The sequence below is a fragment of the Sebastes fasciatus genome, chromosome 2 (assembly GCF_043250625.1).
Source record: "Sebastes fasciatus isolate fSebFas1 chromosome 2, fSebFas1.pri, whole genome shotgun sequence".
Taxonomy (NCBI): Eukaryota; Metazoa; Chordata; class Actinopteri; order Perciformes; family Sebastidae; genus Sebastes; species Sebastes fasciatus.
In genome coordinates, this window is record NC_133796.1 from 2,404,393 (window position 1) to 2,429,684 (window position 25,292).

The 25,292-nt window shown below is 43.5% G+C and overlaps 1 protein-coding gene and 5 non-coding genes across 7 annotated transcripts in view; 2 read left to right on the forward strand and 4 right to left on the reverse strand.

Annotated features, from left to right (window-relative positions):
- Nucleotides 1–25,292, reverse strand: part of LOC141781717 (nuclear receptor ROR-alpha A-like) — a 95,278-nt gene that overhangs the window by 27,033 nt on the left and 42,953 nt on the right. Inside the window, exon 2 of one of the 2 annotated variants that reach the window (XM_074657506.1) lies at nucleotides 4,605–4,637. In XM_074657506.1, the coding sequence (XP_074513607.1) occupies nucleotides 4,605–4,637 (33 nt within the window). Of the gene's footprint in view, nucleotides 1–656; nucleotides 795–4,604; nucleotides 4,638–25,292 lie in introns of those variants that run through there. The other variant, XM_074657515.1, reaches the window with a different exon arrangement.
- Nucleotides 17,596–17,668, forward strand: trnav-uac (transfer RNA valine (anticodon UAC)). Its single transcript has one exon. It is a non-coding gene; the product is annotated as a tRNA-Val (tRNA).
- trnav-uac (transfer RNA valine (anticodon UAC)) lies at nucleotides 18,073–18,145 on the forward strand. Its single transcript has one exon. It is a non-coding gene; the product is annotated as a tRNA-Val (tRNA).
- On the reverse strand, nucleotides 19,006–19,078 carry trnav-uac (transfer RNA valine (anticodon UAC)). The gene has a single exon. It is a non-coding gene; the product is annotated as a tRNA-Val (tRNA).
- trnav-uac (transfer RNA valine (anticodon UAC)) lies at nucleotides 19,411–19,483 on the reverse strand. The gene has a single exon. It is a non-coding gene; the product is annotated as a tRNA-Val (tRNA).
- trnav-uac (transfer RNA valine (anticodon UAC)) lies at nucleotides 24,141–24,213 on the reverse strand. The gene has a single exon. It is a non-coding gene; the product is annotated as a tRNA-Val (tRNA).

A 25,292-nucleotide genomic window follows, 5' to 3' on the forward strand; every position in this document is an offset into this window, starting at 1 on the left:
CATCACCGAAGTCAGCAGGATTCTTCCTCTGGGGACCATGAATTTATGTAGAAAATGACATGACAATCCATCCAACACTCTGCAAGGATCGGACTAAAACATCGTCAGGTTTCATCCTGACCAACTTTTATTTACTCAAACTGTCCCGTTTCATTCGACCACATCCTCCTCCTCCTCCTCCTCTATCTCCTCCTCCTCCTCCTCTTCCTCCTCCTCCTCTCCACCACACACTCACCTCATCTCCTCTCATATCACATTCCTTTACAGTGCAAACTCATTTGACTGACAGTTCCCAAAATAGTGTTCACACGACGAGTGAAGGTGTCTTGTTCTCCGGCTCCACAGTAAACACAAGAACACATGTACACAACTACTAAACACTGAAACCAGTTCTTCACCAAACACAGCTGCACTTTATGAAAACATAAAACAGAGCTGTTACCTAACAGAGAGGTTCATAACACCTATTCAGAGGTGCTTTTGAGAGACAGAGTGGAGCATCCTCTCAGACAGAAATAAAACATCTTTGACAGAAGTTCATGAGCAGGAGAGAATAAAGATAACAAACATGAAATCAGTCTGTCATGCTTCTGGATGGATCTTGACAGATGGACACACACATTAAAGACAAAGAGAGAGTTATTTTTAACTCTTACCTTTCATGGCAGAAATCACAAAATACATATTTATAATCCAGACTCATGGAGGGAGCAGCAGCAGGAGGACTCTCTCTCTCTCTCTCTGTGTGATCAGCAGCAGCTCTCTCTCAGCTCTGTCATCCTCGGCTGCTCTCTGCACCACATGAGGATCCATGTGACTCTGACATCACCACCACCCCCCCAGGCTCCGCCCTCCCCCCGTCCTGACTGACACGGCTGTCAGCCAATGAGAAGAGAGAGAGAGGACGTCTCTGAACGTTTTAGTTCTAATTCACTTTAAAGGACCTGAACTCCAACAGGATGTTTGTTTAATGACTTAAAAACCGATGCATTGAAGGAACAGTTTGACATGTTGAGGAATGTTTATTTGCTTTCTTGCTGAGAGTTAGATGAGAAGTTTAATATCACTCTTTATTCTGTTGTTTTGATTTGTTTCATTACACTCCTGAAATGTTTTTATCAGTTTTTAAACAAGTCAAGCACATAAAGCCCTTCTAACTTTGTTTTGAAAAAGTGCCGCATAAATATTATTATCATTACTATATTTATGTATTATTAATAATAATAATAATAATAATAATATTGAGCGTTATTTATGCAGCATTATATTTATTTATTGGAGCGGGAAATGGACAGGCGGTTCGATGCGGCGTCAGCAGTTATGCGGGCGCTGTACTGGACCGTTGTGGTGAGGCGGGAGATGAGTCGGAAGGCAAAGCTCTGGATTTACCGCTCCATCTACGATCCAACCCTCATCTCTGGTCATGGCGTTTAATTAGTATCAAAACCAGCGCGTGCACAGAACAGTATCCGCAAGCGGAAAAGCATCATCGCGAGGAAGCATTTCTGCTCCGCGTGCACAGATGCAGTCGCACGAGCGCGGGGGCTGTGATCAGCGCTCCCTCGACCCTCTCTCGCTCGTCAAGTTGACTTTTGAGACTTTGGAGGCGGGGATGGAGTAGACAGTGGCTGATGTGTCCGCTCCTTTGATTGGTCACATTCAACACCTACTGTACAATCTCTGACGCCTCCAAAGTCTCAAAAGTCAACTTGACGAGTGAGCGAGTTGAGCAGTTGCGAGCGCGTAGAGAACGTTTCCTTCAAAGAGAACACACTAAAGAATCTAAAGTCACACGGATACGTTGAACGTCAACGTCTCTGAACCAAAAAATATGTTTCATAAATACGTTTCATATCCGCCTCGTATCACGCTTGCAGAAACACACAACGCCACAGTGAAATGAGTGGTTAGGGTTAGGCAGCAAAACTACTTGGTTAAGGTTAGAAAAAATATCTTGGTTTGTGTTCAAATAATATCGTACCAAAGAAACGCAACAACTGTAACAACCGCCCTTAGCGGACTTTCTTACGTAATGTTTCATAACAAGCGTAACAACGTTAACAACATTACATAAAACAATGTTACGGAAAACATCATTGTTTAAAAAGCGGTAAGTCAAAATGTACTTTTGTTTTCACACGGGGCACCAACAGGTCTCCCTGGTGAGAGTCCTGTGTTCGTCAACCTCATGTCTGACTGTGTGTTGCTGGAGTGTGTTCCTGTTGGTGTGTGTGTGTGTGTGTGTGTGTGTGTGCGTGTGTCATGGTTTAATATTAATGAGTTTATCACTGTGATTAAACTAAACAGTTTTCCTCAGCAGGACAAACGGAGAGCAGCATCATAAAAACAACACCTGACGTGTTCGTGCTGCCTCCTCTCGTCACTGTGGTTCACAGACCAACAGTTCAAAGTGAGAGGAGGGAATCGAGGCACGAAGAGGAAGGAAGGAGGTGTGATGCAGACGACAAGAGAGAAAAGTATAATCACATATCAGCAGAAATCACATCCATCCATTCATCCTCCCAGCAGCACGAATCTAAAGATACTCATCAGCTGAGGACGTGACCAAACGCACAAACACAAGACCTTCAACCAGGAGACCGCTGTTCGTGTCCCGTGTGAAACTAAACGTAACGTTGACTTGTTTTGTCACATCAGTCATCAGGCCCGTGACTTGCTGGTATCGTCAGTCCTGTGAGTCACGTGAGTCGTTCGTCAGTGAAGTAAATGTCAACCACGACCGTTTCCTAACCCTAACTAAGTGGTTGTGTTGCCTAAACCTAACTCCCTGTGAAAATGGAAGTTTATTTTGAAAGGACACTATGCATGTAACGAGCATATATTGACACACCGTCCCTGGTCCGTCCAAAAGTAATGCAAGAGGGGAACCTCGTGCGTCGGTCTCCGATGCTGAGGGCTCTGACTAAGCGGCGCTATTTGATGAGTTGGGAGTAATGATACGTGTCCACAGGATCCGTCCTTTCCACGCTTCCCATTCATTGTCTATGTAAGCAGCCGTGCAGCAATGCATTCTGGTAGCGTGGCGGCGCGATTCGAGAGACGGAGCGTCACGACAGCGGTTCCTCATTTGCATAAAGTTGAGGTCTAGTCTACACGGCTTATTTCTCGCCTCAAATGTTTTCAGAAACACATTTCGATGAACTATTTTTGTGACATAAGAGAAGAAAGTTTCCAAACGAGCCGCAAAGTTTCTGGTTTGAAAGCTGGGAGCAGCAGCCAACGGAGGGAAGGCGTTCGTCCAATCAGGAGCCGAGTGTGTTGTGTCTACTGACAGCCCACCCAGCGTCTAACTTTAAACTAACATGACTTCAGCTGACCTGCTGTATCGACCCTCCACTACAACACTACGGGATCTAAGTGGCCCTGAGCAATGCTTTTACTTCTTGTTGTTCCATGGAACAAGAAAAACAGAAAACTTCCTTAAAAAAAGAAAGTTAAATCAGTGAAAGGACTGAAGTGCAGCAACATCCCACTCTGCTTCATAAAACAAATCCCAGCTGAGCTGCGGAGCATCATTGGAAACGATTAAGGCTGAAAACAGGCGGGCAGAGTAAACATCAGTGTGTCGGAGACGAGAGGGCTGCAGGCGAGAGCGACTCCTGCCAGCTGAGAGAGGAAACTGAGGAGCAGCGGGAGCTCCATTCTTCCTCCAAATTGGCAGAACAGGGGGACGATTTACGCTTGGAGAGGCTCGTCGTTCTGGCGGCGGAGCTCTCCGCCTCCCCTCATCAGACCCAGTCAATAGATTCACAGCAGCACGTTATACGACTTGTTTGGAAAATGCCTCCACGGCGCCTGAAGGATCAGCGTTTTCTCTCCCTCCGATCATCCCACGCACAGACGACTGCAGGAGGATCTCACATTCATTATCCATCCTTATCAGCTCTAATGAGAGAGACAACTCTGGCAGCAGTCCCCCGTCACACATTCATCCTCGTCTATTCTGCACAACTCTCGCATGTTCTACAGCAAAAACTGCTTCTAATGAGCCAAACCTAAAGTTCCAGAGCACCGCAGAGAGCAGAGAGCGGCATTAAAATGACATCTAGTGAATCTGTTTCTGTTCAGCTGAGACCAGCTTCCCCTTAAGAGGCTCTAAAGGGTCAGTTCACCCAAATTACACCAAGAAATAGTTCAAATTACTGAACCTCTAGTGGTGTCTAGACATGCACAGCTTTGCTTCATCTACCCAGATACAATCGAGGTGAATACAACTCAGTTTGTAGGACTTGAAGTACCTTCTATCAAAGAAGTAGTCCCAAGCAAAACAGGTGACAGATCTCTCTAAATGTTGACACACGCACCAGTGAAAGCTGAAGGTACAGAGCATTGTGTTGGGGATTATGGGTCACCAACAGATAACACACCTAAACACATTCATTTCTTAAACAAACCTGCCTGTTCCAGAGCAAAGGAGTCTGGGAAGTTGAGTCCAGCTCCTGGGCTCACAACCAGCATCTTAAATGACTCCTTCACCCCAACATTCACCGTCTTTAGTGAGCTTATAAACCAGAAGTAGCAGTGATTCATCCCCAGTTCCCACATCCCCATCCAACAGTCAGCTGATCAGACAGAGAACTTACATGTGTGTGTCTTCTTCACAGCTGCTGGCAAACCTGCAACACAGAAAAAAGAGAGATTCAATCAATTATGTTAACACGTTCTCATCCCAACTCGTCACATACTGACGCTATGTCAGTCTAGGATTAAACCTCTTTAGTCTGGTTTAGGAAAGAACGACATGGTTGGGGTTAAAGCTACTACGTTTGAAGAGTGAAAGTAAAACTGAACACGAACAAACAGCTGATTGCGACATGACGCAGCGGTCTCCTGGATGGTACGTCCCATACATCTGCGTGCATCTCATCCACACTTCATGTCACCATGTTTGTGTCTCTGGTTCAGAGAGATGACGTCTCTCTTCTTAATCACAAAGTTGTGATCAGCTGGAGAAACAGAAGCCAACGAACACCAGAACACCAGACCTGCTGGAGTCGTCAGAAACAAGAGAAAGCTGGCAGCGACTCAGAGGTCTGGAACAGGTTCGTGCTCCACAGCCATCGAGAGAGAATCATCCGTCTCATAATGTGCGGCTGATATTTTGGGTTAAATGTTGACACGCAGCAGAGTGAAGCAGCTCGTCGTCTGGCTGTTCTCCAGGAGGCCGCGGGGGGGCGGAGACGGTCCTGGGGCCAAAATCTGTTGGGGCCACGGTGACTCGCTCCTCCGGTGACGCTCCGCTCGCTCGGCCCATCTGGACGAGGTCTCAGTGTGTGTGTGTGTGTGTGTGTGTGTGGGGGGGGGGGCTGATTATCGTTTAAAAAATGATGATACCAGTACCCTTAAAGGGATACCCATACCAATAGAGTACTTCATTTGGTACCTTTTATTCATTAGATCATGTAAATGGAAGCAGGAAAAGATCATCTGAAGTGGCGTTACTTCAGTACGGACGTTATGTGACAAATAAATCAACTTCTGGTTTCACACAAACACCGTCTCACTGGTCTTTTTTAACCCACCCATCCACCCCGACCTCCTCCCTACGAAGCGTTCGCTGCTACTTGTTCACAATTACATGGCTTACGCATTGATTTTGTGGGATATATACAAATTGCAGTGCATTGCTTTTCGTAGGTATAGCCATGCAGCCCGTGAGCACAAAAAGGCTTTTGAATGCCACGATAATGCTCAAGGCGTTTAGCGTGCAATCAGTACGTCTTTCTTGATTTCCGCGTGTCGTTTGTACGCCATGTATCCTGTACTGACTGCAATGTAAATGCATCCGCGTATAAATGCTACGGTAAGAGTTAATGACGTAGTAGGAAAAGCAAGAAAGACCACTTATGGTGGGCGAGTGGTAGAAGTGGACAGGACTTTTAACTATGAGACGTGTGTTTGAGACCGTTGTTGTTGACCGGTGTTTTGTTTTGTAACCTTACGTTAGTGACGTTTTTAGTGACGTGTTTTTTATTGATGTTTGTGACGTGTTTTCTGTAGTTGTGTTACGTCGTTTACATATTTTACTTAGTTTACGTACTTATTTTAAGCCCCACCATGATGTTTTCCTTAACCTAACTAAGTGTTTTTTTTAACTGAACCTAACTGCGGATATTTGTGTGGCGGACACATGTCAAATTGTAATGGTATTTGACCGTGAGACCAGGTTGTCCTACGGACAGTGTATAAGACCAGGTTGTCCTACGGACAGTGTATGAGACCAGGTTGTCCTACGGACAGTGTATGAGACCAGGTTGTCCTACGGACAGTGTATGAGACCAGGTTGTCCTACGGACAGTGTATGAGACCAGGTTGTCCTACGGACAGTGTATGAGACCAGGTTGTCCTACGGACAGTGTATGAGACCAGGTTGTCCTACGGACAGTGTATGAGACCAGGTTGTCCTACGGACAGTGTATGAGACCAGGTTGTCCTACGGACAGTGTATGAGACCAGGTTGTCCTACGGACAGTGTATGAGACCAGGTTGTCCTACGGACAGTGTATGAGACCAGTCTAACTTATTATCATGTCATATAAAGTGGTTAAAGCACCAACGTCTGAATCCACCAGTTTCACAGACAGATGATGCCAGCGATGTTCCGTACTACACGTCTGAAAGAGGCTCATCATGTTTGTGTTATTATTGGTTTGAAACAGCGAGACGCCTCCTCAGTGTGATCGGACCAGAGCAGCAGGAGGAGAAATCATCACGGTGTTCCTCAACGTTCACACCAGTCTGATCTCTCTGGGAGCGTTTCAGCTGAAAAATTCACTCTCAAAAGCAGATTTTAATGCAGATTTCTATATTCAAATTTTTTTTAGTCATATCTTTTCAAACATAGATCAAATATTGTGTACTACGTATGTCTGTCTGTTTCTCCATTCAGCTGTCCCCCTCTGGTACAGTTCACCTCTCCTGTCAAGTCTCCTCCCATCAGCCATCTGGTCGTCTGCCATCACACACACACACACACACACGCACACACACACACACACACACAGACACACACACACACACACAGACACACACACACACACACAGGATGTTCCATCACTGTCGAGCAGCCTGTGGCGGCAGACATGCAGCGCTGCGTCTCCTTGTTCAGTCCTTTCAGTCACCTGAGGCCGACAAACTTTTTAAAGTCTTTGATGAGATTTATTGTTTTTTGATTCTGCCTTTAATTTCTCCTCTTGATTTAATAAGTAACTTTATCTAACAACATAAATTCAAATCAAAGGCCATAACTGGTTGTTGGTGCCAAACTACATCCTGCTTCTGTAGGGGCGTCACAATGAAAATGAGATGAGGTAAAACTTCATGTTTGTGTCATAGATGGTGAGTAAACAGAGTCCAAAACACAGATATGACATCTGAGAAGAGGTCTCACTCTGTCGGAGTTGTCGGAAGTACAGAAACAGAGATAAAGCTGATGTTACCCAGAGGGTCTGTCCCAGGTAGCTTCAGGTAGGCGAGTGTGTCCCACATCTGGAAAATGCCAACATCCAGTACATCCACAGTTGAAGCACACTCATCCTAACACCACTTCAGAGTGAAGTGTATCCCACAATTCACCACAGTCCACTCCAGCGCACACGCCTACATGTTGTTGGCGGTAATGACGAGCTAGGCCAGGCAGAGCTGATACGGGAAATGGCAACAGTTGTGCAGAGGTCTGAGAGTGCAGGGCTAACGGGGGACAGGTGAAAATAATCAAGGACATTTCTAACATTTCTTTGAATTTCTTTCTGACTTTTTTTTTCAATTTTTCTGACTTTTATTAGGCTTTTTTTCCAGACAATTTTAGAACATTTTTCAGGCTTTTTTGGGTCAGTTTTCTGACTTTTTTAGGCTTTTTTTCTGACAATTTTAGAAATTTTTTCGGACTTTTTTTTCGGAAATTTTTTTCGACATTTTCCGGATATTTTTCGGACCATGTAGCCTGTACGGTACAGGTTATGGGGAAGAGGCGAGGGAAAGAGCAGCCTCTGATGGATCAGAGAGATTCCTGCTGAGACAACATATTCCTCTAACATCTGGAGGGAGATCAGTCCACTGTTGAGTTGCTGTAACTGAAGAAGAAGTTTGAGTAAATGTTGTGGATCAATGTTTTATATTTCCCGTCTCCCCTCGTTGATGATCCTGTCCGTCTGACTTCACTATGAGCTGGTAGAATAAATAGTATCTTCTAAATCAGTATCTTATAAAGTAAACAAACCGAACAGAAACAGATAAATACATATTTTTGGGATAATATTGCAGTAGTGGTACGAGTTAATTTCTGTGCTCACAAATTTGTCCCTGCTCACCGTCACATCTTCACTTCCTGTTTGATTAAAGCTGCTAATGTCTACTGTTTGTCCTTATACAGTCACTGTAATGAAGAGCAGCAGATGAACAGGGAGGTGGCCTACAGACGGGAGGAGATGGTGTTACAGTTTGGATTCACACTTTTGATGACGTTCTAATTTGTGAGCGAGCTGAACTGCTTAAGACTTATTTCTGATCACTGGAAGAATAAAGTACTGCTGCTCCTTCAGCTCTGAGGAACCACTTTTTAAATTGTCTGTTTGCCCTCAGCTGACATCCTGAGAGACGAGAAGGACAAAGTGGGAAATAAACATCTTTGTGATTGTGACTGACATCAGTTTGTCCTCAAACTGTTCCAGGAGATATAGTTTAATATAAACAGTGGAACAATCTTAATGGTTTATTAAAAAACTACAGAAGGAAGGAAAGGTGACTTTGATAGATTGGAGTAACCTATTTGCACATGGGGGACGTGATGAACGTCCCCTGAGGGACCGCAGAGGGACCGCAGAGGGTGATTCATACCCGTTGGCGTGTTTTTTATTTCCAGGTCAAACTGGGAGAGAAAATGGAGCAGGAAGAGAAAACACATTGTGGTGGGTTTACCGGTTCATCACGCTCAAAGACACCAAGCAGATCATTAGCTGCAATGCTAACATGCTGATGCTAAGCAGGTTCAGCATGTTCACAATCTTCTGTTAGCATGTATTAGCATTTGCTAATTGGCACCTGGCAGTGGGGGGGAAATATTAGACAGCAAGTGAACATTTTGAACTTTGTGTTGGAAGCAGAAAAAAATGGACCAGTGTAAGGATGTGAGCGACTTTGACGAGGGCCAGATAGTGCTGTCTAGACGACTGGATCAGACCCGAGGCTCATTGATGCACGTGGGGAGCGAAGGCTGGCCCGTGTTGTCTGATCCAATAGAAGAGCTACTGGAGCACAAACTGCTGAAACAGTTCATGCTGGTTCTGATAGAAAGGTGTCAGAACACACAGTGAGGAGCAGTTTGTTGCGTACGGACCTGCGTAGCCGCAGACCGGTCAGGGTGCCCCACGCTGACCCTTGTCCACCGCCAAAAGAGCCTACAATGGACATCAGAACTGGACCACGGAGCGATGGAAGAAGGTGGCCCGGTCTGATGAATCACGTTTTCTTTTACATCATGTGGATGGCAACGAGTTGGAGGTGTTGACTTGGCCTCCAGATTCTCCAGATCTCAATCCGATGGATCATCTGTGGGATGTTCTGGACAAACAAGTCCAATCCACGGAGGCCCCACCTCGCAACTTACAGGACTTAAAGGATCTGCTGCTGACGGCTCGGTGCCAGATACCACAGCAGACCTTCAGAGGTCTAGTGGAGTCCAGGCCTCCACGAGTCAGGAGGGGGACCTACTGAATAATAGTCAGCTGGTCATAATGTTACGGCTGATCGGTGTATGAATGTCAGCACATCATCTGCACGTCTACCTTCACTGAACCTGAATGTGTTGCTGATGCTGTTAGATAACACTCGCACCTAAAAGCCTGACATACTCCAGATCTGATCTGCTTCCTGTCACATGACTCAGAGCAAACACTGCAGCAAACACTGCAGCAAACACCGTGTGGTATTACTGAGAAAACCTGAGCGAGGTGCATGCAACCTGCTCACGCTCCACAAGAAGAAAAAAAAAAGGGTAAAAATAAACGATCCAGTTGATTTCATTGATCATCAAACAGCGACCTGGAAAACAACGTGATTTAATGTGGCTGCAAAAACAAACCTCATCAGCAGAAAAACACCCGCTCTCTGTTTCCAAGTTCAGCGGGCGCCGTTTGTTTATCTGCAGCGACCTTTGACTGCCTCCTAAAATTAATCCCGCCTGCACACGCACACACACACACACACACACACACACGCACACACGCACACACACACACACACACACACATCCCCCCTCCACACACTTCATATTTCAAAGACATGGTAATAGGCGTTGTCATCAAGCACCTACAAGGCTTTATCATGGAATCTAGGCCAGATTATAATATTCATTAGCTCTGCCCTTTTCAACTTCAGGGCTGCAGGAGGAGGAGAAGCTGCTGCAGCTCGGAGAAACAGAGAAACACAGAATACTTGAGGCTGTCAGCGAGTGGCAAGAGAGAGATGTGAATCAACACAACAACCGGAGAAGGAGAGAGTCGTCTCTGCTGTCACTAGTCGGCTTTCTGTTTGAGTGTCAAGCAACATTTTTAGTAAACTTTTGAAATGTCGCAAAAGGAAAAAGTGAATTAGGTGCGTTGCCATCAACTGGTTTGAAACGAATAAACTAGGCTGCGTAGTTTCATCAGAGGTCGGCGGTATAGGCTACGCTTTATGACTGTTATCCGCCAGTAAACAGAGTAGAGGAAGTAGAGGTTGCAAACTAGACACAAAACACGTCGTCTTGGTCGTCTAACCATCTACGAACGAAAAATAGAGAGAGGTCTTCAGGAATCTGTTTTAATAGTTCTTTCATGTCAGCTAGTATCGGCCTGTTTCAGCTGTCTGGAGATGAAAACAATATAAATAAATATCTGAGAAGACGCCGACAGCAGAAACAGCTGATCAGTCATGTGAGTTAAATGCTCACTGCGTCAGAATTTATTCGGCAAAGACGTTTCCATATCCCATTTAGAGCATCAACTTTTTTTCGGCAAAAGCACAAAAACGTTTTTGGGCAATTGAGGACGTTTTATAAAATGTTGCCGTTTCCCTGAAGCTTTTCTAACGCGATAAATATGTGAATGGAAACACGGCTAATGTCACTTTGATAAGTGTTAGTGATCCTCAAAGACATGAAAATAGTGAAACCGAGAAAACGTCATGCGTCTCTTCATGGTCGCTGTGATTCTCTTTGTGGATGTTGTGAATCTCTTCATTGTCGCCATGTGTCTCTTTGTGGTTGCTGTTTGTCTCTTTGTGGATGTTGTGAATCTCTTCGTGGTCGTTGTGAGTCTGTTAGTGGTTGATTTGCATTTTTGCGGTCGTATTGCGTTTCTTCATTGTCGTTGTGAATCTCTTTGTGGTTGATTTTAGTCTGTTAGTGGTTTGGTGGCTTTGTGGTTGTAGATGCCCCTGTGGGATCCACGTGGATCCATGTGTTTGGATACGAAGACACATTCCACACATTTGAATCGGTGCACTTGTAGAGTTGCTGATGAAATTTACATCATGAACTTCGCGGTTATGCGCTATGGGAAAGTGATGATTTGACCTTTTAGTGGACTACAGACACAAGAGTGTTGCCGACGAGTGAATGAGATTCAGGTGAGGAGGTGGGCGGGGCAGGGGGGGGGGGCGGCCAGGCAGAGCTGATGAGGGAAATGGCAACAGGTGTGCAGAGTGTGCGAGGGCTAACGAGGGACAGGTGAAACTAATCAAGGAGGCCTGAAACACATGAGGAACCGGGACTGAAAGGACAGGAGAAGTTAAGTCTTTCAAAATAAAACAGGAAACTAGAAAATATAACCTAAAAGCAGAGCAGTAATATCATCACTCAGGCGGCTCTGTGATCAGCAGTTGGTGATTTACTCAGTGAACTCCTCCTCCTCCTCTTCCTCCTCATTCTCCTCCTCCTCGGCGTAGTTTTAGACTTTCTCCCCCCCCCCCCTCTTTCAGTTTCTCTGCAGTCTGTCACAGCAGATCACACACTGACACACTGACCTAGAACCTGCAGCTCACTGCTGAAATATTCACAGCTCCAGTGAGGAGAGGAGACGGCTGACGGTCGGGGATTCACTATGTGGGACATTAATAGTCTGCTTACAGAAGACAACAGAGGACGCAGCAGCGTGTTCAAATGTTGAACCCGACAGACTTCACACTGGGAAACAGATTAGAGCCACTAAACACGGGATCACACAGCTGAAATGTCGTGATATTTTAGAAGATCATATATTTATTTTTGTGTTAACATCTTTTAACTTTTTATTTGGGGGCTAAAGTGAGAGTAGTTTCTCTTAGCGCTGGTCAGTGTCTGTCAGTGTAGGAGAAGAAAGCTTGGAATAGAAATCCAGGAGGAGAAAAACAAACTCTTTAACAAATCTTCCACTCAACTCACACCTACGGACTCAAACACTGAAGACAGGACGTCATTCACTGTGAACTGAACCTGGAACAACATGCTGCGCTCAAAGACTCCTAAAGGTTGAGCTTTATGCAAATGTCTTCTGACACACGGGAGCAACAACCTGCAGACAACCGGTCAATCAATTTAAACAAAATGGTCATGATGGTTATGCGTCTCTTCCTGAGTCTCCTTGTGGTCATTGTGCATCTCTTCGTGAGTCTCTTTGTGGTCACTGTACATCTCTTCGTGAGTCTCTTTGTGATCACTGTACATCTCTTCGTGAGTCTCTTTGTGATCACTGTACATCTCTTCGTGAGTCTCTTCGTGGTCACTGTGCATCTCTTCGTGGTCATTGTGCATCTCTTCGTGAGTCTCTTCGTGGTCATTGTGCATCTCTTCGTGAGTCTCTTTGTGGTCTTTGTGCATCTCTTCGTGAGTCTCTTTGTGGTCATTGTGCATCTCTTCGTGAGTCTCTTCGTGGTCACTGTACATCTCTTCGTGAGTCTCTTCGTGGTCATTGTGCATCTCTTCATGGTCATTGTGCATCTCTTCGTGAGTCTCTTCGTGGTCACTGTGCATCTCTTCGTGGTCACTGTGCATCTCTTCGTGGTCATTGTGCATCTCTTCATGGTCATTGTGCATCTCTTCGTGAGTCTCTTCGTGGTCACTGTGCATCTCTTCGTGGTCATTGTGCATCTCTTCGTGAGTGTCTTGTGGTCGTTGTGAGTCTCTTTGTGAGTCTCCTCGTGGTCATTGTGCATCTCTTCGTGAGTCTCTTTACCACTTAACCACTTTGTCGTCTGTCAGTAAAGTGTCAATGTGAGGAATCAGAGCTGAGTATGTGAACTGTGTACTCAATGCAAACATGCCGATAAGCTTCAGGCTCATGAGAGCAGAGGAGCAGCAGATTCTTCTAATAAGCTGCATCAGGACTTTGTTTTCTAGTCACAGTCTAGATGCTTGCTGGAGCTGGATATTGTATTCATTTAATGAACGCTAATATATTAACAACATAACGCAATGAAAACATTCAGCAGCACGCTCTGCTGGTCCAACATAATAAAGAAGAGGAAGAGTAAAGAGGAGGAAGCGTTTTGAGACAAATTTCAGACCACTGAGAGAGCAGCTTGCTCGCTTGGTCCTCTCTTGACTGTTGCCGTGTGAACACAAACGAACCGAAGGGGCAGGTGAAACAATTATTAAATTAGTGTAACAAGTAGTAAATTAGTGAATTTGAATCGGAACAAAGCAAACAAACTGCAGGTCTGAAATGCCCTCAGTTCCATCCTAAATCTAATCAAACATTGAGTATGCACTCAGTACTGGGGCCGCTCTGTCGTCCTGCTCTCCTTTATAATTCATCAGTGGAGCCGAGCAGAACAACGAGCAGCAACATAAGGAGACACATGAGGGACGTAGAAGCTGCTTCCCTGCAGGCTTCGACCGGGCTGGACGTCGTGGCGCAGAGAGAGAAGAGGCATTAACAAGAAGAAGCAGACGACATGGTGAGTGGATCCCTCAGGCCTCTGATGGATGGAGGGAGAGAAACATTTGCTCACAGCGAGCCGAGCCTCGAGGATACCGGAGAAAGAGCTCCAACAACCGTCTCCAGCTGAGCTCAAGTAAATCCAAACACTGTGTTTTTGGTTCTTTTCCCACCAGAGCTTCACTCCACGCTAACACTCCCTGGCTGCTCATCTATATTTCAGTCAGCTGTCTGCTTTTGTTATGTATCTCAGTTACTTGGAAGGACTGCCCAGGTTCTAGATATGTGTTGAATCTGATCATGATGAAGCTGAAATAAATAATATCAGAGTTAAAAAATCACTTTTTGGCCATGGATACCAGACTAGATTTAATTTCAACGAAAGCTGCTCATCCAGCAAATACACCAAAAATAGTGTGTGATGTGTTGTACAGTGGCAACACAGGAAGCTGTATAAATACCACGACATTACATGGACATTCCACGTGTCATGAGTACGCATTTTAGTGTGTCATTTGTACGCCACGCAAACATCCGCAGTTAGATTTAGGCAAGAAAAAACCACTTAGTTAGGGTAAGGGAAAACGTCATGGTTGGGCTTAAAATAAGTAAGTAAACTAAGTAAAACACGTACAGAAACAACTACGGAAAACAAATGTCAATAATACAACATGTGAATTGTCACGTGACAAACATCACTAACATATCTTACGAAACTGTAACGGGTGTAGTCTAGACCCAAATGCAGCACAAACACAGGCAGGTAATTTGGGTAATATCTTTTATCAACAGCGTACACAGGAACCAGGACAAACTCACTGTACTGTTTTAGATGAAGGCTGGAAGCCTTGAGAGTCTTTGGGGGGTACGGGAGCTCGAACCGGAGTACAAAACAGCAAGCGTCGGCAGGGAATTCACACACACGATGGCGAGGGTGACAGCACAAAGTCAATAGTCCACAGTGATCTAACGGGTAACAGACAGGGAAACTCACACCGCGATACTGTCGTCGGAAAAGCACCAAACAGCCCAGAGGAGCAGACAGAAATAGGAACGCTGAGGCAGAACTCGTGGTCGGGGACAGAGGGCTGAGGTTATTTACGGGATTACGACGAGGCAGGTAAATCAGAGACGGGTGAGGTCGGCAACGGGAGATCAGTCCAAGAATGAGTGCTGGAGAGTCTTGCATGGAGGCAAAGAACAATCTGGCTGTGAGTGAAACGGGGAGGCTTAAATACTGGCTTGATCACTGATGATTGTGGTGACAGGTGACAGGTGAGCTGATAAGGGGGGAGTGGCTGACTGGTGGGGTGAGGTGAGGTGAGGGCGGAGTTGTGGAAAAATACTGAGTAGGAGGAGGAGGAGATTGTGACACAAAACAAAATATCAGTCAACAACGGTCTCAAACACTCATGGTTTAAAGTCTGGGGTTTGTTGTTCCCATCCACATCCCCACTCGCCTGCCGTAAGTGGTCTTTGTCGCCACATCACTAACTCTTACCGTAGCATTTATACGTGGATGTGTTTACATTAGTCAGTACAGGATACATGGAATACAAATGACACGCAGAAATCAAGAAAGATGTACTTATTGCCCGCTAAGCACCTTGCACATTATCGTGGGATTTCTATGTGTTTTCGTGCGATCGGGCTGACAGTGGACATGGATCACACTTCTGTTCTGTATTTCAGAGCGCAGCAGATGAGCAACAGCATCACCTCCCTGAAACCGTAGAGCAAACAGTGCTTATATGTGCTTTTCACCTCAACAGGAAGACGTTTCTGGACGACAACCGTCAATAATAAAAAGTTTTGTGATATTGTCATTTCATACATCTCCCCCTACAGTTTTTTTTCTATTTTCATTTCAAAAACCATTTGATTTATTTTTGGTCTGTTTGTTTCAAATAACTTCAGAGGTTTCCCGCCAACGCACATCAGCTCACAGCTGGCGCTCTTCGATGATCTGAGATCAACTGAACCAACGCTCACATGTTGGAGCGGAAGGACTACCTGAAGAGAGAGGACTGATCTGTTCAGGAAATCTCTTCAGGAGGCAGAATGTGTCATCATGCTCTTAAATAGCTGAACAGTAGCTGATCCTGATGCTGTATTTAGTGCTGTCATGAGGACAGAGCTGGATGGAGCACAGGGGCTTCAGAAAGTATTCAGACCTCTGCACGGTGGGGTGTTATAGATTTAGACATAAGTATTTAGACTAGAGCTTCAAGTCTTCTTGGTCTTATGGATTTGATTGGATGGAGGACGTCTGTGAACCGACACCTTGGATCCTCCACACTGATATTGTGTTGGTTCAGGTCCTAAACCTTCCTCAAACTTCACCAACCTCTCGTCAGTGTCCTGCGTGTGAGTCCATCTGTACCACACTGTGACAAAGACATTTCAACACCTTATGAGGACCTGCAGACAGCCTTTAAACTGAAGCTGAGACAGTGTCAGGTGTCAGTCTGCTGCTAGCTGACAGTTTGTCTTTCTAACAACTGACACCAGACAGTCTGAAGTGTAGTCCTCCAGGCTGCAGCAGGTACAACCTGTGCTGTCAAGAACTACATCTTCACTGTGTTTGAAAGCTAAAACTGAGCAGGCTGACACCAAAGATGGAGAGAATCTTTCTCCCCTCAGAGTCTCAGCAGAGATTACAGCTCCCGCGTCTTATAATTGTTCAGAGCGATCCGCTCCTCGTACCAATTATAGCGCATTAGCAGCAGCCGCCAAAGTCATTTCATCGGCGCTCATCAGGGGAGCTCAAAACAAAAAAGAAAGAGAAGCCACCCTTCCTCTTGCCGCCTTCAGTCGCTCGCAGCATCAAATGAACTGAAGGATTTAAGATGGTGGAGATAAATTGAGATTTAAGGATTAGACGGGGAGATGTGACTGAACTTTTGGTGACTTGTTTTAAAAATGACAAGAGGAAGTGAGTCACACTGCTGCTGCTGAGGATCACAGAAGCTTCTTCTGAAGAGCAACACAAGAAAGACGGTTTAAATAAAACCACAAACCCCCGTCTTAGATAACATCAGAGGATGCATGATTCATACATCCAGTATATTTTTACATATCTCCATCATCTCCATTCTACCTGCCGTCACTGAGCAGTGAAACAGTAGACACATGACCCAGAATGAACCTGTGTTGAATGAAGTTTTGAGTGTGAATGTTACACAAGAATGACAAGAATCCCCAATAAGTCCTCTATAACCATGTCCACTATTTACTCTCTTGAACATCTTAAAAATCCGACGGCTCGCCGGCGGGCCTGGCCGCTACATCTCAGTATCTCAAGATATGTGAGTGAAAATGGGTTCTATGGGTACCCACGAGTCTCCCCTTTACATCTATTCTAAAATGGTGTTTGAATATTTCTACATACTGGAGTTCCTAAACAGTCTTTGAATTACATAAATTAAGCCAAATTGTTGGTCAGTGTAGCGGTGGTGATGGATTTTGAGGAAATATAGAGCTGGATGTCGTCGGCGTAGAAGTGGAGGCCATGGCGGCGTATGATGTGACCAAGGGGAAGCAGGTAATGAGGAGGGGACCAAGCACCGAACCCTGGGGGACATCAACTGCTAAACTGATCTACACCACCTTTGCACACAGATCAATCATTAACACTGTGAAGTCCATGATGATTGATTGATAGACAGAAGGCTGTGACAGAGGTTCCATAGTGTAGTGGTCATCACGTCTGCTTTACACGCAGAAGGTCCTGGGTTCAATCCCCAGTGGAATCACAACTCTGTCTTATGATAACATGGTTGGAGTTAGAAGTCAAATCAATAAATTCAGCACTCTGCCATAAACAAAGGAAAACCATGTTGATGTCTGTCGCCATCCGGGTTTTTGGCTGTTGCCATCTTGGTTTTTGGTCGTCAACATCTTGGTTTCTGTCCGTCTCCTAGACCCAAACCTAGCCTTAGTTTAGAAAGCTAAAACACCCTCTCAGCTCAGCTTGTTAAGATGCAAGTTTGATAAAAAAAAAGATCAAAATTCTGTCTGGATCCTTAAATATAAACGGATGTTGTTTTGTCTCCTGTGCATTAGAGCCCGACCAAGAAAGAAGCAACTATGGAGGCAGCGTAGTTAATGGCACCATATTAATTATGAACCAGACTTGAAACATGACCCATATCACACAGGTTCCATAGTGTAGTGGTAATCACGTCTGCTTTACACGCAGAAGGTCCTGGGTTCAATCCCCAGTGGAACCAAGACTTCTTTTATATGGCTGAAGTCAACTGTAATCTTAACTAGAGACCTATAGAGCAGGAGTGCCCACACTTTTTCAGCATGCGAGCTACTTATAAAATGACCAAGTCAAAATGATCTACCTACTATAAAAATGCAAAACATATATTTATTTATAAATATATTGAGTATTCTTTATATGTACAATATATGTTGGTGTACCTTGCATAACTGCATGAACCCATATTGTACAATATAACTCTGTACATTTTTTGTCATTACCTTACTCTGATGACTTGCACTGAATGGAATCAGCCAGGGATGCATAGTCCGGACAGTAGCTGCTGATAGCCAGCCTCAAGCACACTTCCAAATGATCATCAGTCAAGGTGGAATGGTATTTGGACTTAATAATCTTCATGTGGGAAAAGGCTGACTCGCATAAATAAGTGGAGCCGAATAATGCAGTCAAGGAGGTAGCACATTTCCTCATGTTGGGGTACTTTTCCTCTGTGAGTAAGTTCCAGAACTGTCCATGAGCCCTGGACTTAAGCTGAATGTCAGCTTGTAGTGTCAAAATCTCATCCTCCACTCCAGATGAGTTCAGGTGAAACAGTGTTGCAATTTGTTGGCTGACGTCTATTTGAAAAAAAAAAAAAATTTTTTTTTTTTTTTAATGCCATGCGATCTACCCACACTACCTTCGCGATCGACCGGTAGATCGCGATCGACGTATTGGGCACCCCTGCTATAGAGCATTCAGAGGATGGGTGGCGTTCCTATGTAGATTCACCATGAAGGGGGTTTCTGAGCAAGAAAGATTTGGTTTATATTTACCAATCAATTCCCTTTGATCAAGGTACAGGCCATAACACCAAAGTTGTGGTTCCACTGGGGATTGAACCCAGGATCTTCTGCGTGTAAAGCAGACGTGATGACCACTACACTATGGAACCTCTGTGATATGATACTTTATAATCTAATCGAGACATAAATGTGGTTCTGAATTGTTCAGCAGTTAAAAAGCTGCTTTTAGAGTCTCAAAAGAACATGGAAGTGTGTTGTTTCTTGGTTGAATGATGCAAAAAATGACTTTTTTTTATCAACACACACACAACGTTTCTATTCCTTTACAGATATCACTAAACACACAACATATCCAGTCCAAATGGGGCTTTTGACTACTGCCATTTTTAGTTTTTCGTCAGTATCAAAGTAATCCATTGACAGTTATAGACAGTGGCTATAGACAGTACGTCTATAGCCAGGCGTTAATATGAGAGAGCTGTGGTTCCACTGGGGATTGAACCCAGGACCTTCTGCGTGTAAAGCAGACGTGATGACCACTACACTATGGAACCCCTGAATGTGTTTTTCTCTACCCAAAGAGTAAGAACTGCACATAATCCTTGGATTATTATTCAGAAAACATTCTGTAGCATTTTATTGCTGTAGTAACAGCAGAATACTGTGTTTTGTACCTTATGGTATAATTTATTTGCCTCCATATTTGACTTCAGCTATTTATGAAAGAACCCTGGTTCTACTGGAGATCGAACCCAGGACGTTCTCTCTGTAAAGCAGACGATGACACTATAGTCTACAGAACCACTGACATGTTATATTTACTACTGAGGTTTGCACATATCCACCAAAACCACTTCAGCCGTGTGAGAATAATAAGACAAGAGTTCTGGTTCCACTGGAGATTGAACCTAGGACCTTCTGTGATGTGAACATCTCTCTATAGTTCACCAGTTAAAAAGCTTCCTTTAGAGTCTCACAACAAACATGGAAGTTTGCTGTTTCTTGGTTGGATGATGTAAAATGGAAAGAAATTGTTGACTTCACATCTGAAGTTAGCCAGGTGGTAATAAGACAGAGCTCTGTTTCCACTGGGGATTGAACCCAGGACCTTTTACCATTCATTCTCTATGGTAGTCCTTATCACTACGGCTGTCATATATTTCTGGCCACAAGTGGGATTTTGGGGGCGCTGTTTGACCCCTTTGGATACCAGTAAGGAGACCCCGTTGTCACCTTTGAGTGACAGACCTCACAGCATCGGCAGCAGCATAGAGAAGATACACGACTACATGATCGGACGATCTGCAGTGTTTTATCACAGCTTTGTCATCTATCACGACGTCAAACTTATCAAACGTAAGTGGGGATCATTATTTCAAGTAGTAAATTAACTCTTCTCAGTTGTTTTAATGGGCAAACTGTTCTTCTAATAGTTAGTTGGCTTACATGTTGTTGTTTTAGCATTGACAGGTTGTAACTCGGGTTTGTTGTTGGATAAGGTAACGTTAGCTAAGTACATTAAGGTTATGTTACGTTGTGTATGTATACAGTATGTCAGCGTTAACAGTAGCTCATTTTATTACTTTGCACATGTGGAAGAGCAGTCGTATTTTAGACAAGCTCAGTGTACATTTTGAATGGGTAAATACTGTAACTTATGTCTATTTTATAGCCTACATGTAAGATGCAGGTTTATGTCTATCTGTCTGTGTAATATCAAATGCTGTTAGTTAGTCATTACAAATGATGATTACTGTTAATAACTCTGTATATAATATGCATTGTGTTTTGCTGTTTTATACTTTGATTAATGTATTGTGTGCTTTGTAAGTCAGTGGCTTTACTATTTTTGTCTTTCCCTGTCTTGACTGAATAAGTGAGCTCACTAAGACAAATTCCAATCAATCACGTTGATATGGCAATATGTTATTGAATCTGTCTGTCTGTCTATCTGTGTAATATCAAATGCTAGTCATTACAAGTGCTGAATAACGTTAACATGAATAACTTTGTATTTAATATGCATTGTGTTTTGCTGCGCACAGGAGATAATGAAGAAGACCATCAACTTCTTCCCAGGAAGGATGGAGGTGTCATTCAGGAAGGGCAGGACCCCTCTGATGAAGCCATGAGGATTAAAACGGATCCTTCGCTTCAGGACAAGTCTCCCCCTCAGAAACATGACCTTGTGAAGACCAACGCTCTCACTGTAGTCATTCAGCGGGATCTCTAGATATGTAAAACATCTGGCCAAATTAAAAAACACAAGCTCCTCACTCAATACCAGCCCAGAGAAGGTTTTGGAGACACAGCAGCTGTGGCAGAGTTTGACCACAGGCAGCCAAACAGTCAGTGTGCCTGTCACAACCCTGCCTCCTGCCACTCTCAACCCTCCACCTGTGACTCCCTCCCAGGATGAGTCACTGAGCCGGGCCACGGTGGAGAAGATTGTGACCGAGATCCTGGAAAAACAACAACAACAACATCAGCAGCAACAGCAGCAGCAGAAGAAAATGACCAGGAACTGTTTAGCCTGCGGTCAGCCAAAGTCTAGGTATCTTGGTGACGGCTCTTCAGTTCATTTTTTTTATCAGACGAATACAGTGAAGTACTTTTACTGCTCCACAAAGGTCTTTAAGACATATGCAGATGAAGGCCTCACAAACCCCCGAATGACTTTTGAGGACTTTGCTGCATCTCCATTCTTTGAGCGGGAGCTGGACGCCGCCAGGCAGAGGGGGGCTGAGTGGAGGAAGGTGGCAGAGGAGAGGGCCAAGAGGAAGTCATCGGTTCAGCTGCCAACAGGTCGCCTGTGCCGGTTCTGTCACCTGCCACTAAAGCAGAGTCCCCACAGCCCTCACACTCATACAAGTTTCCCCGGGGTGGCGGGGAAGTACATCTACTGCCCCTCTAGAGTGTTCTCCTTGTACAAGGCTAAGGGCATGGAGACCGAGATGACCTGGATGGAGTTCACTCAGTCTGACTTCTACCAGGCTGAAAGGGACAGATGGGTCGCAGAGAAGAGGAAGTGAACCCACCAAACCCCCAAACCCCAAATATATCCTCTCACACAAACACACACTGTACCACTGTAACACTGTATGTCGTCAGGGCCGCTTCTAAATATATAAATACCAAATTATTGCATTAGAATAAATATAATTATTGCACTAGAATAAATATAATTATTGCATTCGAATAAATATAATTATTGCACTAGAATAAATATAATTATTGCACTAGAATAAATATAATTATTGCATTAGAATAAATATAATTATTGCACTAGAATAAATATAATTATTGCATTAGAATAAATATAATTATTGCACTAGAATAAATATAATTATTGCACTAGAATAAATATAATTATTGCATTAGAATAAATATAAGTATTACACTAGAATACATGTAATTATTGCACTAGAATAATTGCCCCTTTACATGCACACTAGTGTCCCTGTTATACTGTAAGTTGTATCCTGTATATATTGTGAACTATAATCATATTAAGATAAGATAAACCTTTATTGATCCAGAGCGGAGAAATTCGGTTGTTGCAGCATAAAGACAGAAATAAAAACAGATAAATAGAGAAGTAAAATACAGAAATAATAAAGAAGTATATACAAGTAAAAATAAGAATATAATAGTAAATAGAATCTATACAGGAGCATTTGGAGACTAGAGTACAGCATTATAATATTGTCCTATGGTAAATTATGATATAGTATGGGATATGAGATATACTGTAGTATAAGGTGAAAGGTAGTAATCTGGCAGTTTACAGAGAAGCAGCAATCCTAACATTTGAGAAGCTGAAACCAGAGTTGATTGATTATTTTTTCAGTACTAATATTGTAAATGTGTTTATGGATACACTATGTACTGTATATATACTTCATATTTCATATGCTTTTCATTTGTTTTATATATTATATTGTTGTCAGTTTTGATTGTGTTTAATTCTTAAGAATCCAGCTGTTCAATAAAATATCTTGAAAGCAACACTGTGACTCTCTTTACTTTATAGAAATTAAATAATAAATTTATATTCATATGCTGACACATCTGTACCATAAACATCTGTTGTTGTGCCTTAATATACTTATATTATTTCCAAATATTATGCCAGTTTTACTTAAAACTGGCATATTTGGAAATAATATCTTATATATTATTATATATCATACATATCTTATATATATATATACATAATTATATAAAGGGTGTTTCTCTATTCTATGATGTCGAGCACTTTATTTTGTGTTTTATACATGTGTGCTATAGAAATAAATTATTATTATTGTCAATATTATTAAGTTCAAATAAACTTTTACCAGTAGCAGCATGTAAAAGTAGCATGTATAATCTTTAAATCATAAGGTCTTATTATCTTATTATCATCATCCTAAAAGATTAATTGTTTCCACATGATTTGTCCAAAAATCTGTGATTAATTTTATTTTAAACTTTTTAAAAGGTTAAATGTAATTGTTTTGTATTATACACACAAGATGTAGCAAAATATTCTGAACCAAGTATGTGACATTATATTTGGGTAAGGAGGGATTTGAAGACGCTTCCTTTCTGAAAGGCTTCTGGTCAAGAAAAAGTCCTCTACACCTATACGCGGCTTGCCTTCGCGTGTAAAGCAGACGTGATGACCACTACACTATGGAACCCCTGAATGTGTTTTTCTCTACCCAAAGACTAAGAACTGCACATAATCCTCGGATTATTATTCAGAAAACATTCTGTAGCATTTTATTGCTGTAGTAACAGCCGAATACTGTGTTTTGTACCTTATGGTATAATTTATTTGCCTCCATATTTGACTTCAGCTATTTATGAAAGAACCCTGGTTCTACTGGAGATCGAACCCAGGACGTTCTCTCTGTAAAGCAGACGATGACACTATAGTCTACAGAACCACTGACATGTTATATTTACTACTGAGGTTTGCACATATCCACCAAAACCACTTCAGCCGTGTGAGAATAATAAGACAAGAGTTCTGGTTCCACTGGAGATTGAACCTAGGACCTTCTGTGATGTGAACATCTCTCTATAGTTCACCAGTTAAAAAGCTTCCTTTAGAGTCTCACAACAAACATGGAAGTTTGCTGTTTCTTGGTTGGATGATGTAAAATGGAAAGAAATTGTTGACTTCACATCTGAAGTTAGCCAGGTGGTAATAAGACAGAGCTCTGTTTCCACTGGGGATTGAACCCAGGACCTTCTGCATGTAAAGCAGACGTGATGACCACTACACAATGGAACCTCTATCACATATAGCTTTGTCTAATGAACTTTCTTGTTTAATTGGTTGAACCTACTAGATAAAGGATTGAAAGGATTGAATATATTCAAGTCTATCTCGCAAGCCAGCTGCTGGTTAGCTTAGCTTAGCACAAAGACTTGAAACAGGGGGAAACCGCTAGCCTGGCTTTGTCCAAAGACCCGTAACCCAGCGCAAAACTTCCATTATTTTGTACGAATTAAACAGACAGTCTTAAGCTAGCAGTTTCCCCTGTTTCCTGTCTTTGTAGCCAGCCGTTTCCTGTCTGAAGCTTTATATTAATCATCCACTGAGTGTCGGACAGAGAGCACATATCAGTCAATACGTTTTCATTCCAAAACTATATGCAGATAATTCCTCTGATCACACTGGAGCTGAAGATGAAGATACAAGGTTTTCATATGAGTACACACACACACACACACACACACACACACACACACACACGCACACACACACACACACACACACACACACACACACACACACACACACGCACACACACACACACACACACACACACACACACAGGCAGGGCTCCTGGTAGTTGTTTCCTGTCTAACCGCAGTAACGTCCTCTAGCGACACATGAAAGAGCAGCAGCTTATCACCAGCAGCCAAACACAACTGACACACTGAGGCAGCTCCAAACACTTCACTGTTCTTCAGGTATGTGAGGCGGGGAAAGTACCACCAAGCAACCAAACAGCCGTCACACGCTGCTGTAAAAGTGTCTGTGGTCATTGAAAGTCCCCCGCTGCCTTTATCTGTGTGTTAGATGTGCAGGCTGAAGAAGTCACCACACCTATCCTGTAACCTGTTGTGCTTAATGTCACTGTTCATCACTGTTACAACCATCACTGTTACAGACCCTCATCCAGGTCTACACTCCCTCCCTCCTACCTGAACTCCCTCATCCAGGTCTACACTCCCTCCCGCTCACTAAGCTCGGCCAATGAACAGCGTGTGGTACTCCCATCACAGCAGGGCCCTAAGTTGCAGTGACACAGTGAGGCTCAGTGATGTGTTTTTAATGGAAGAAGAGACATCAGGCTCTGATAA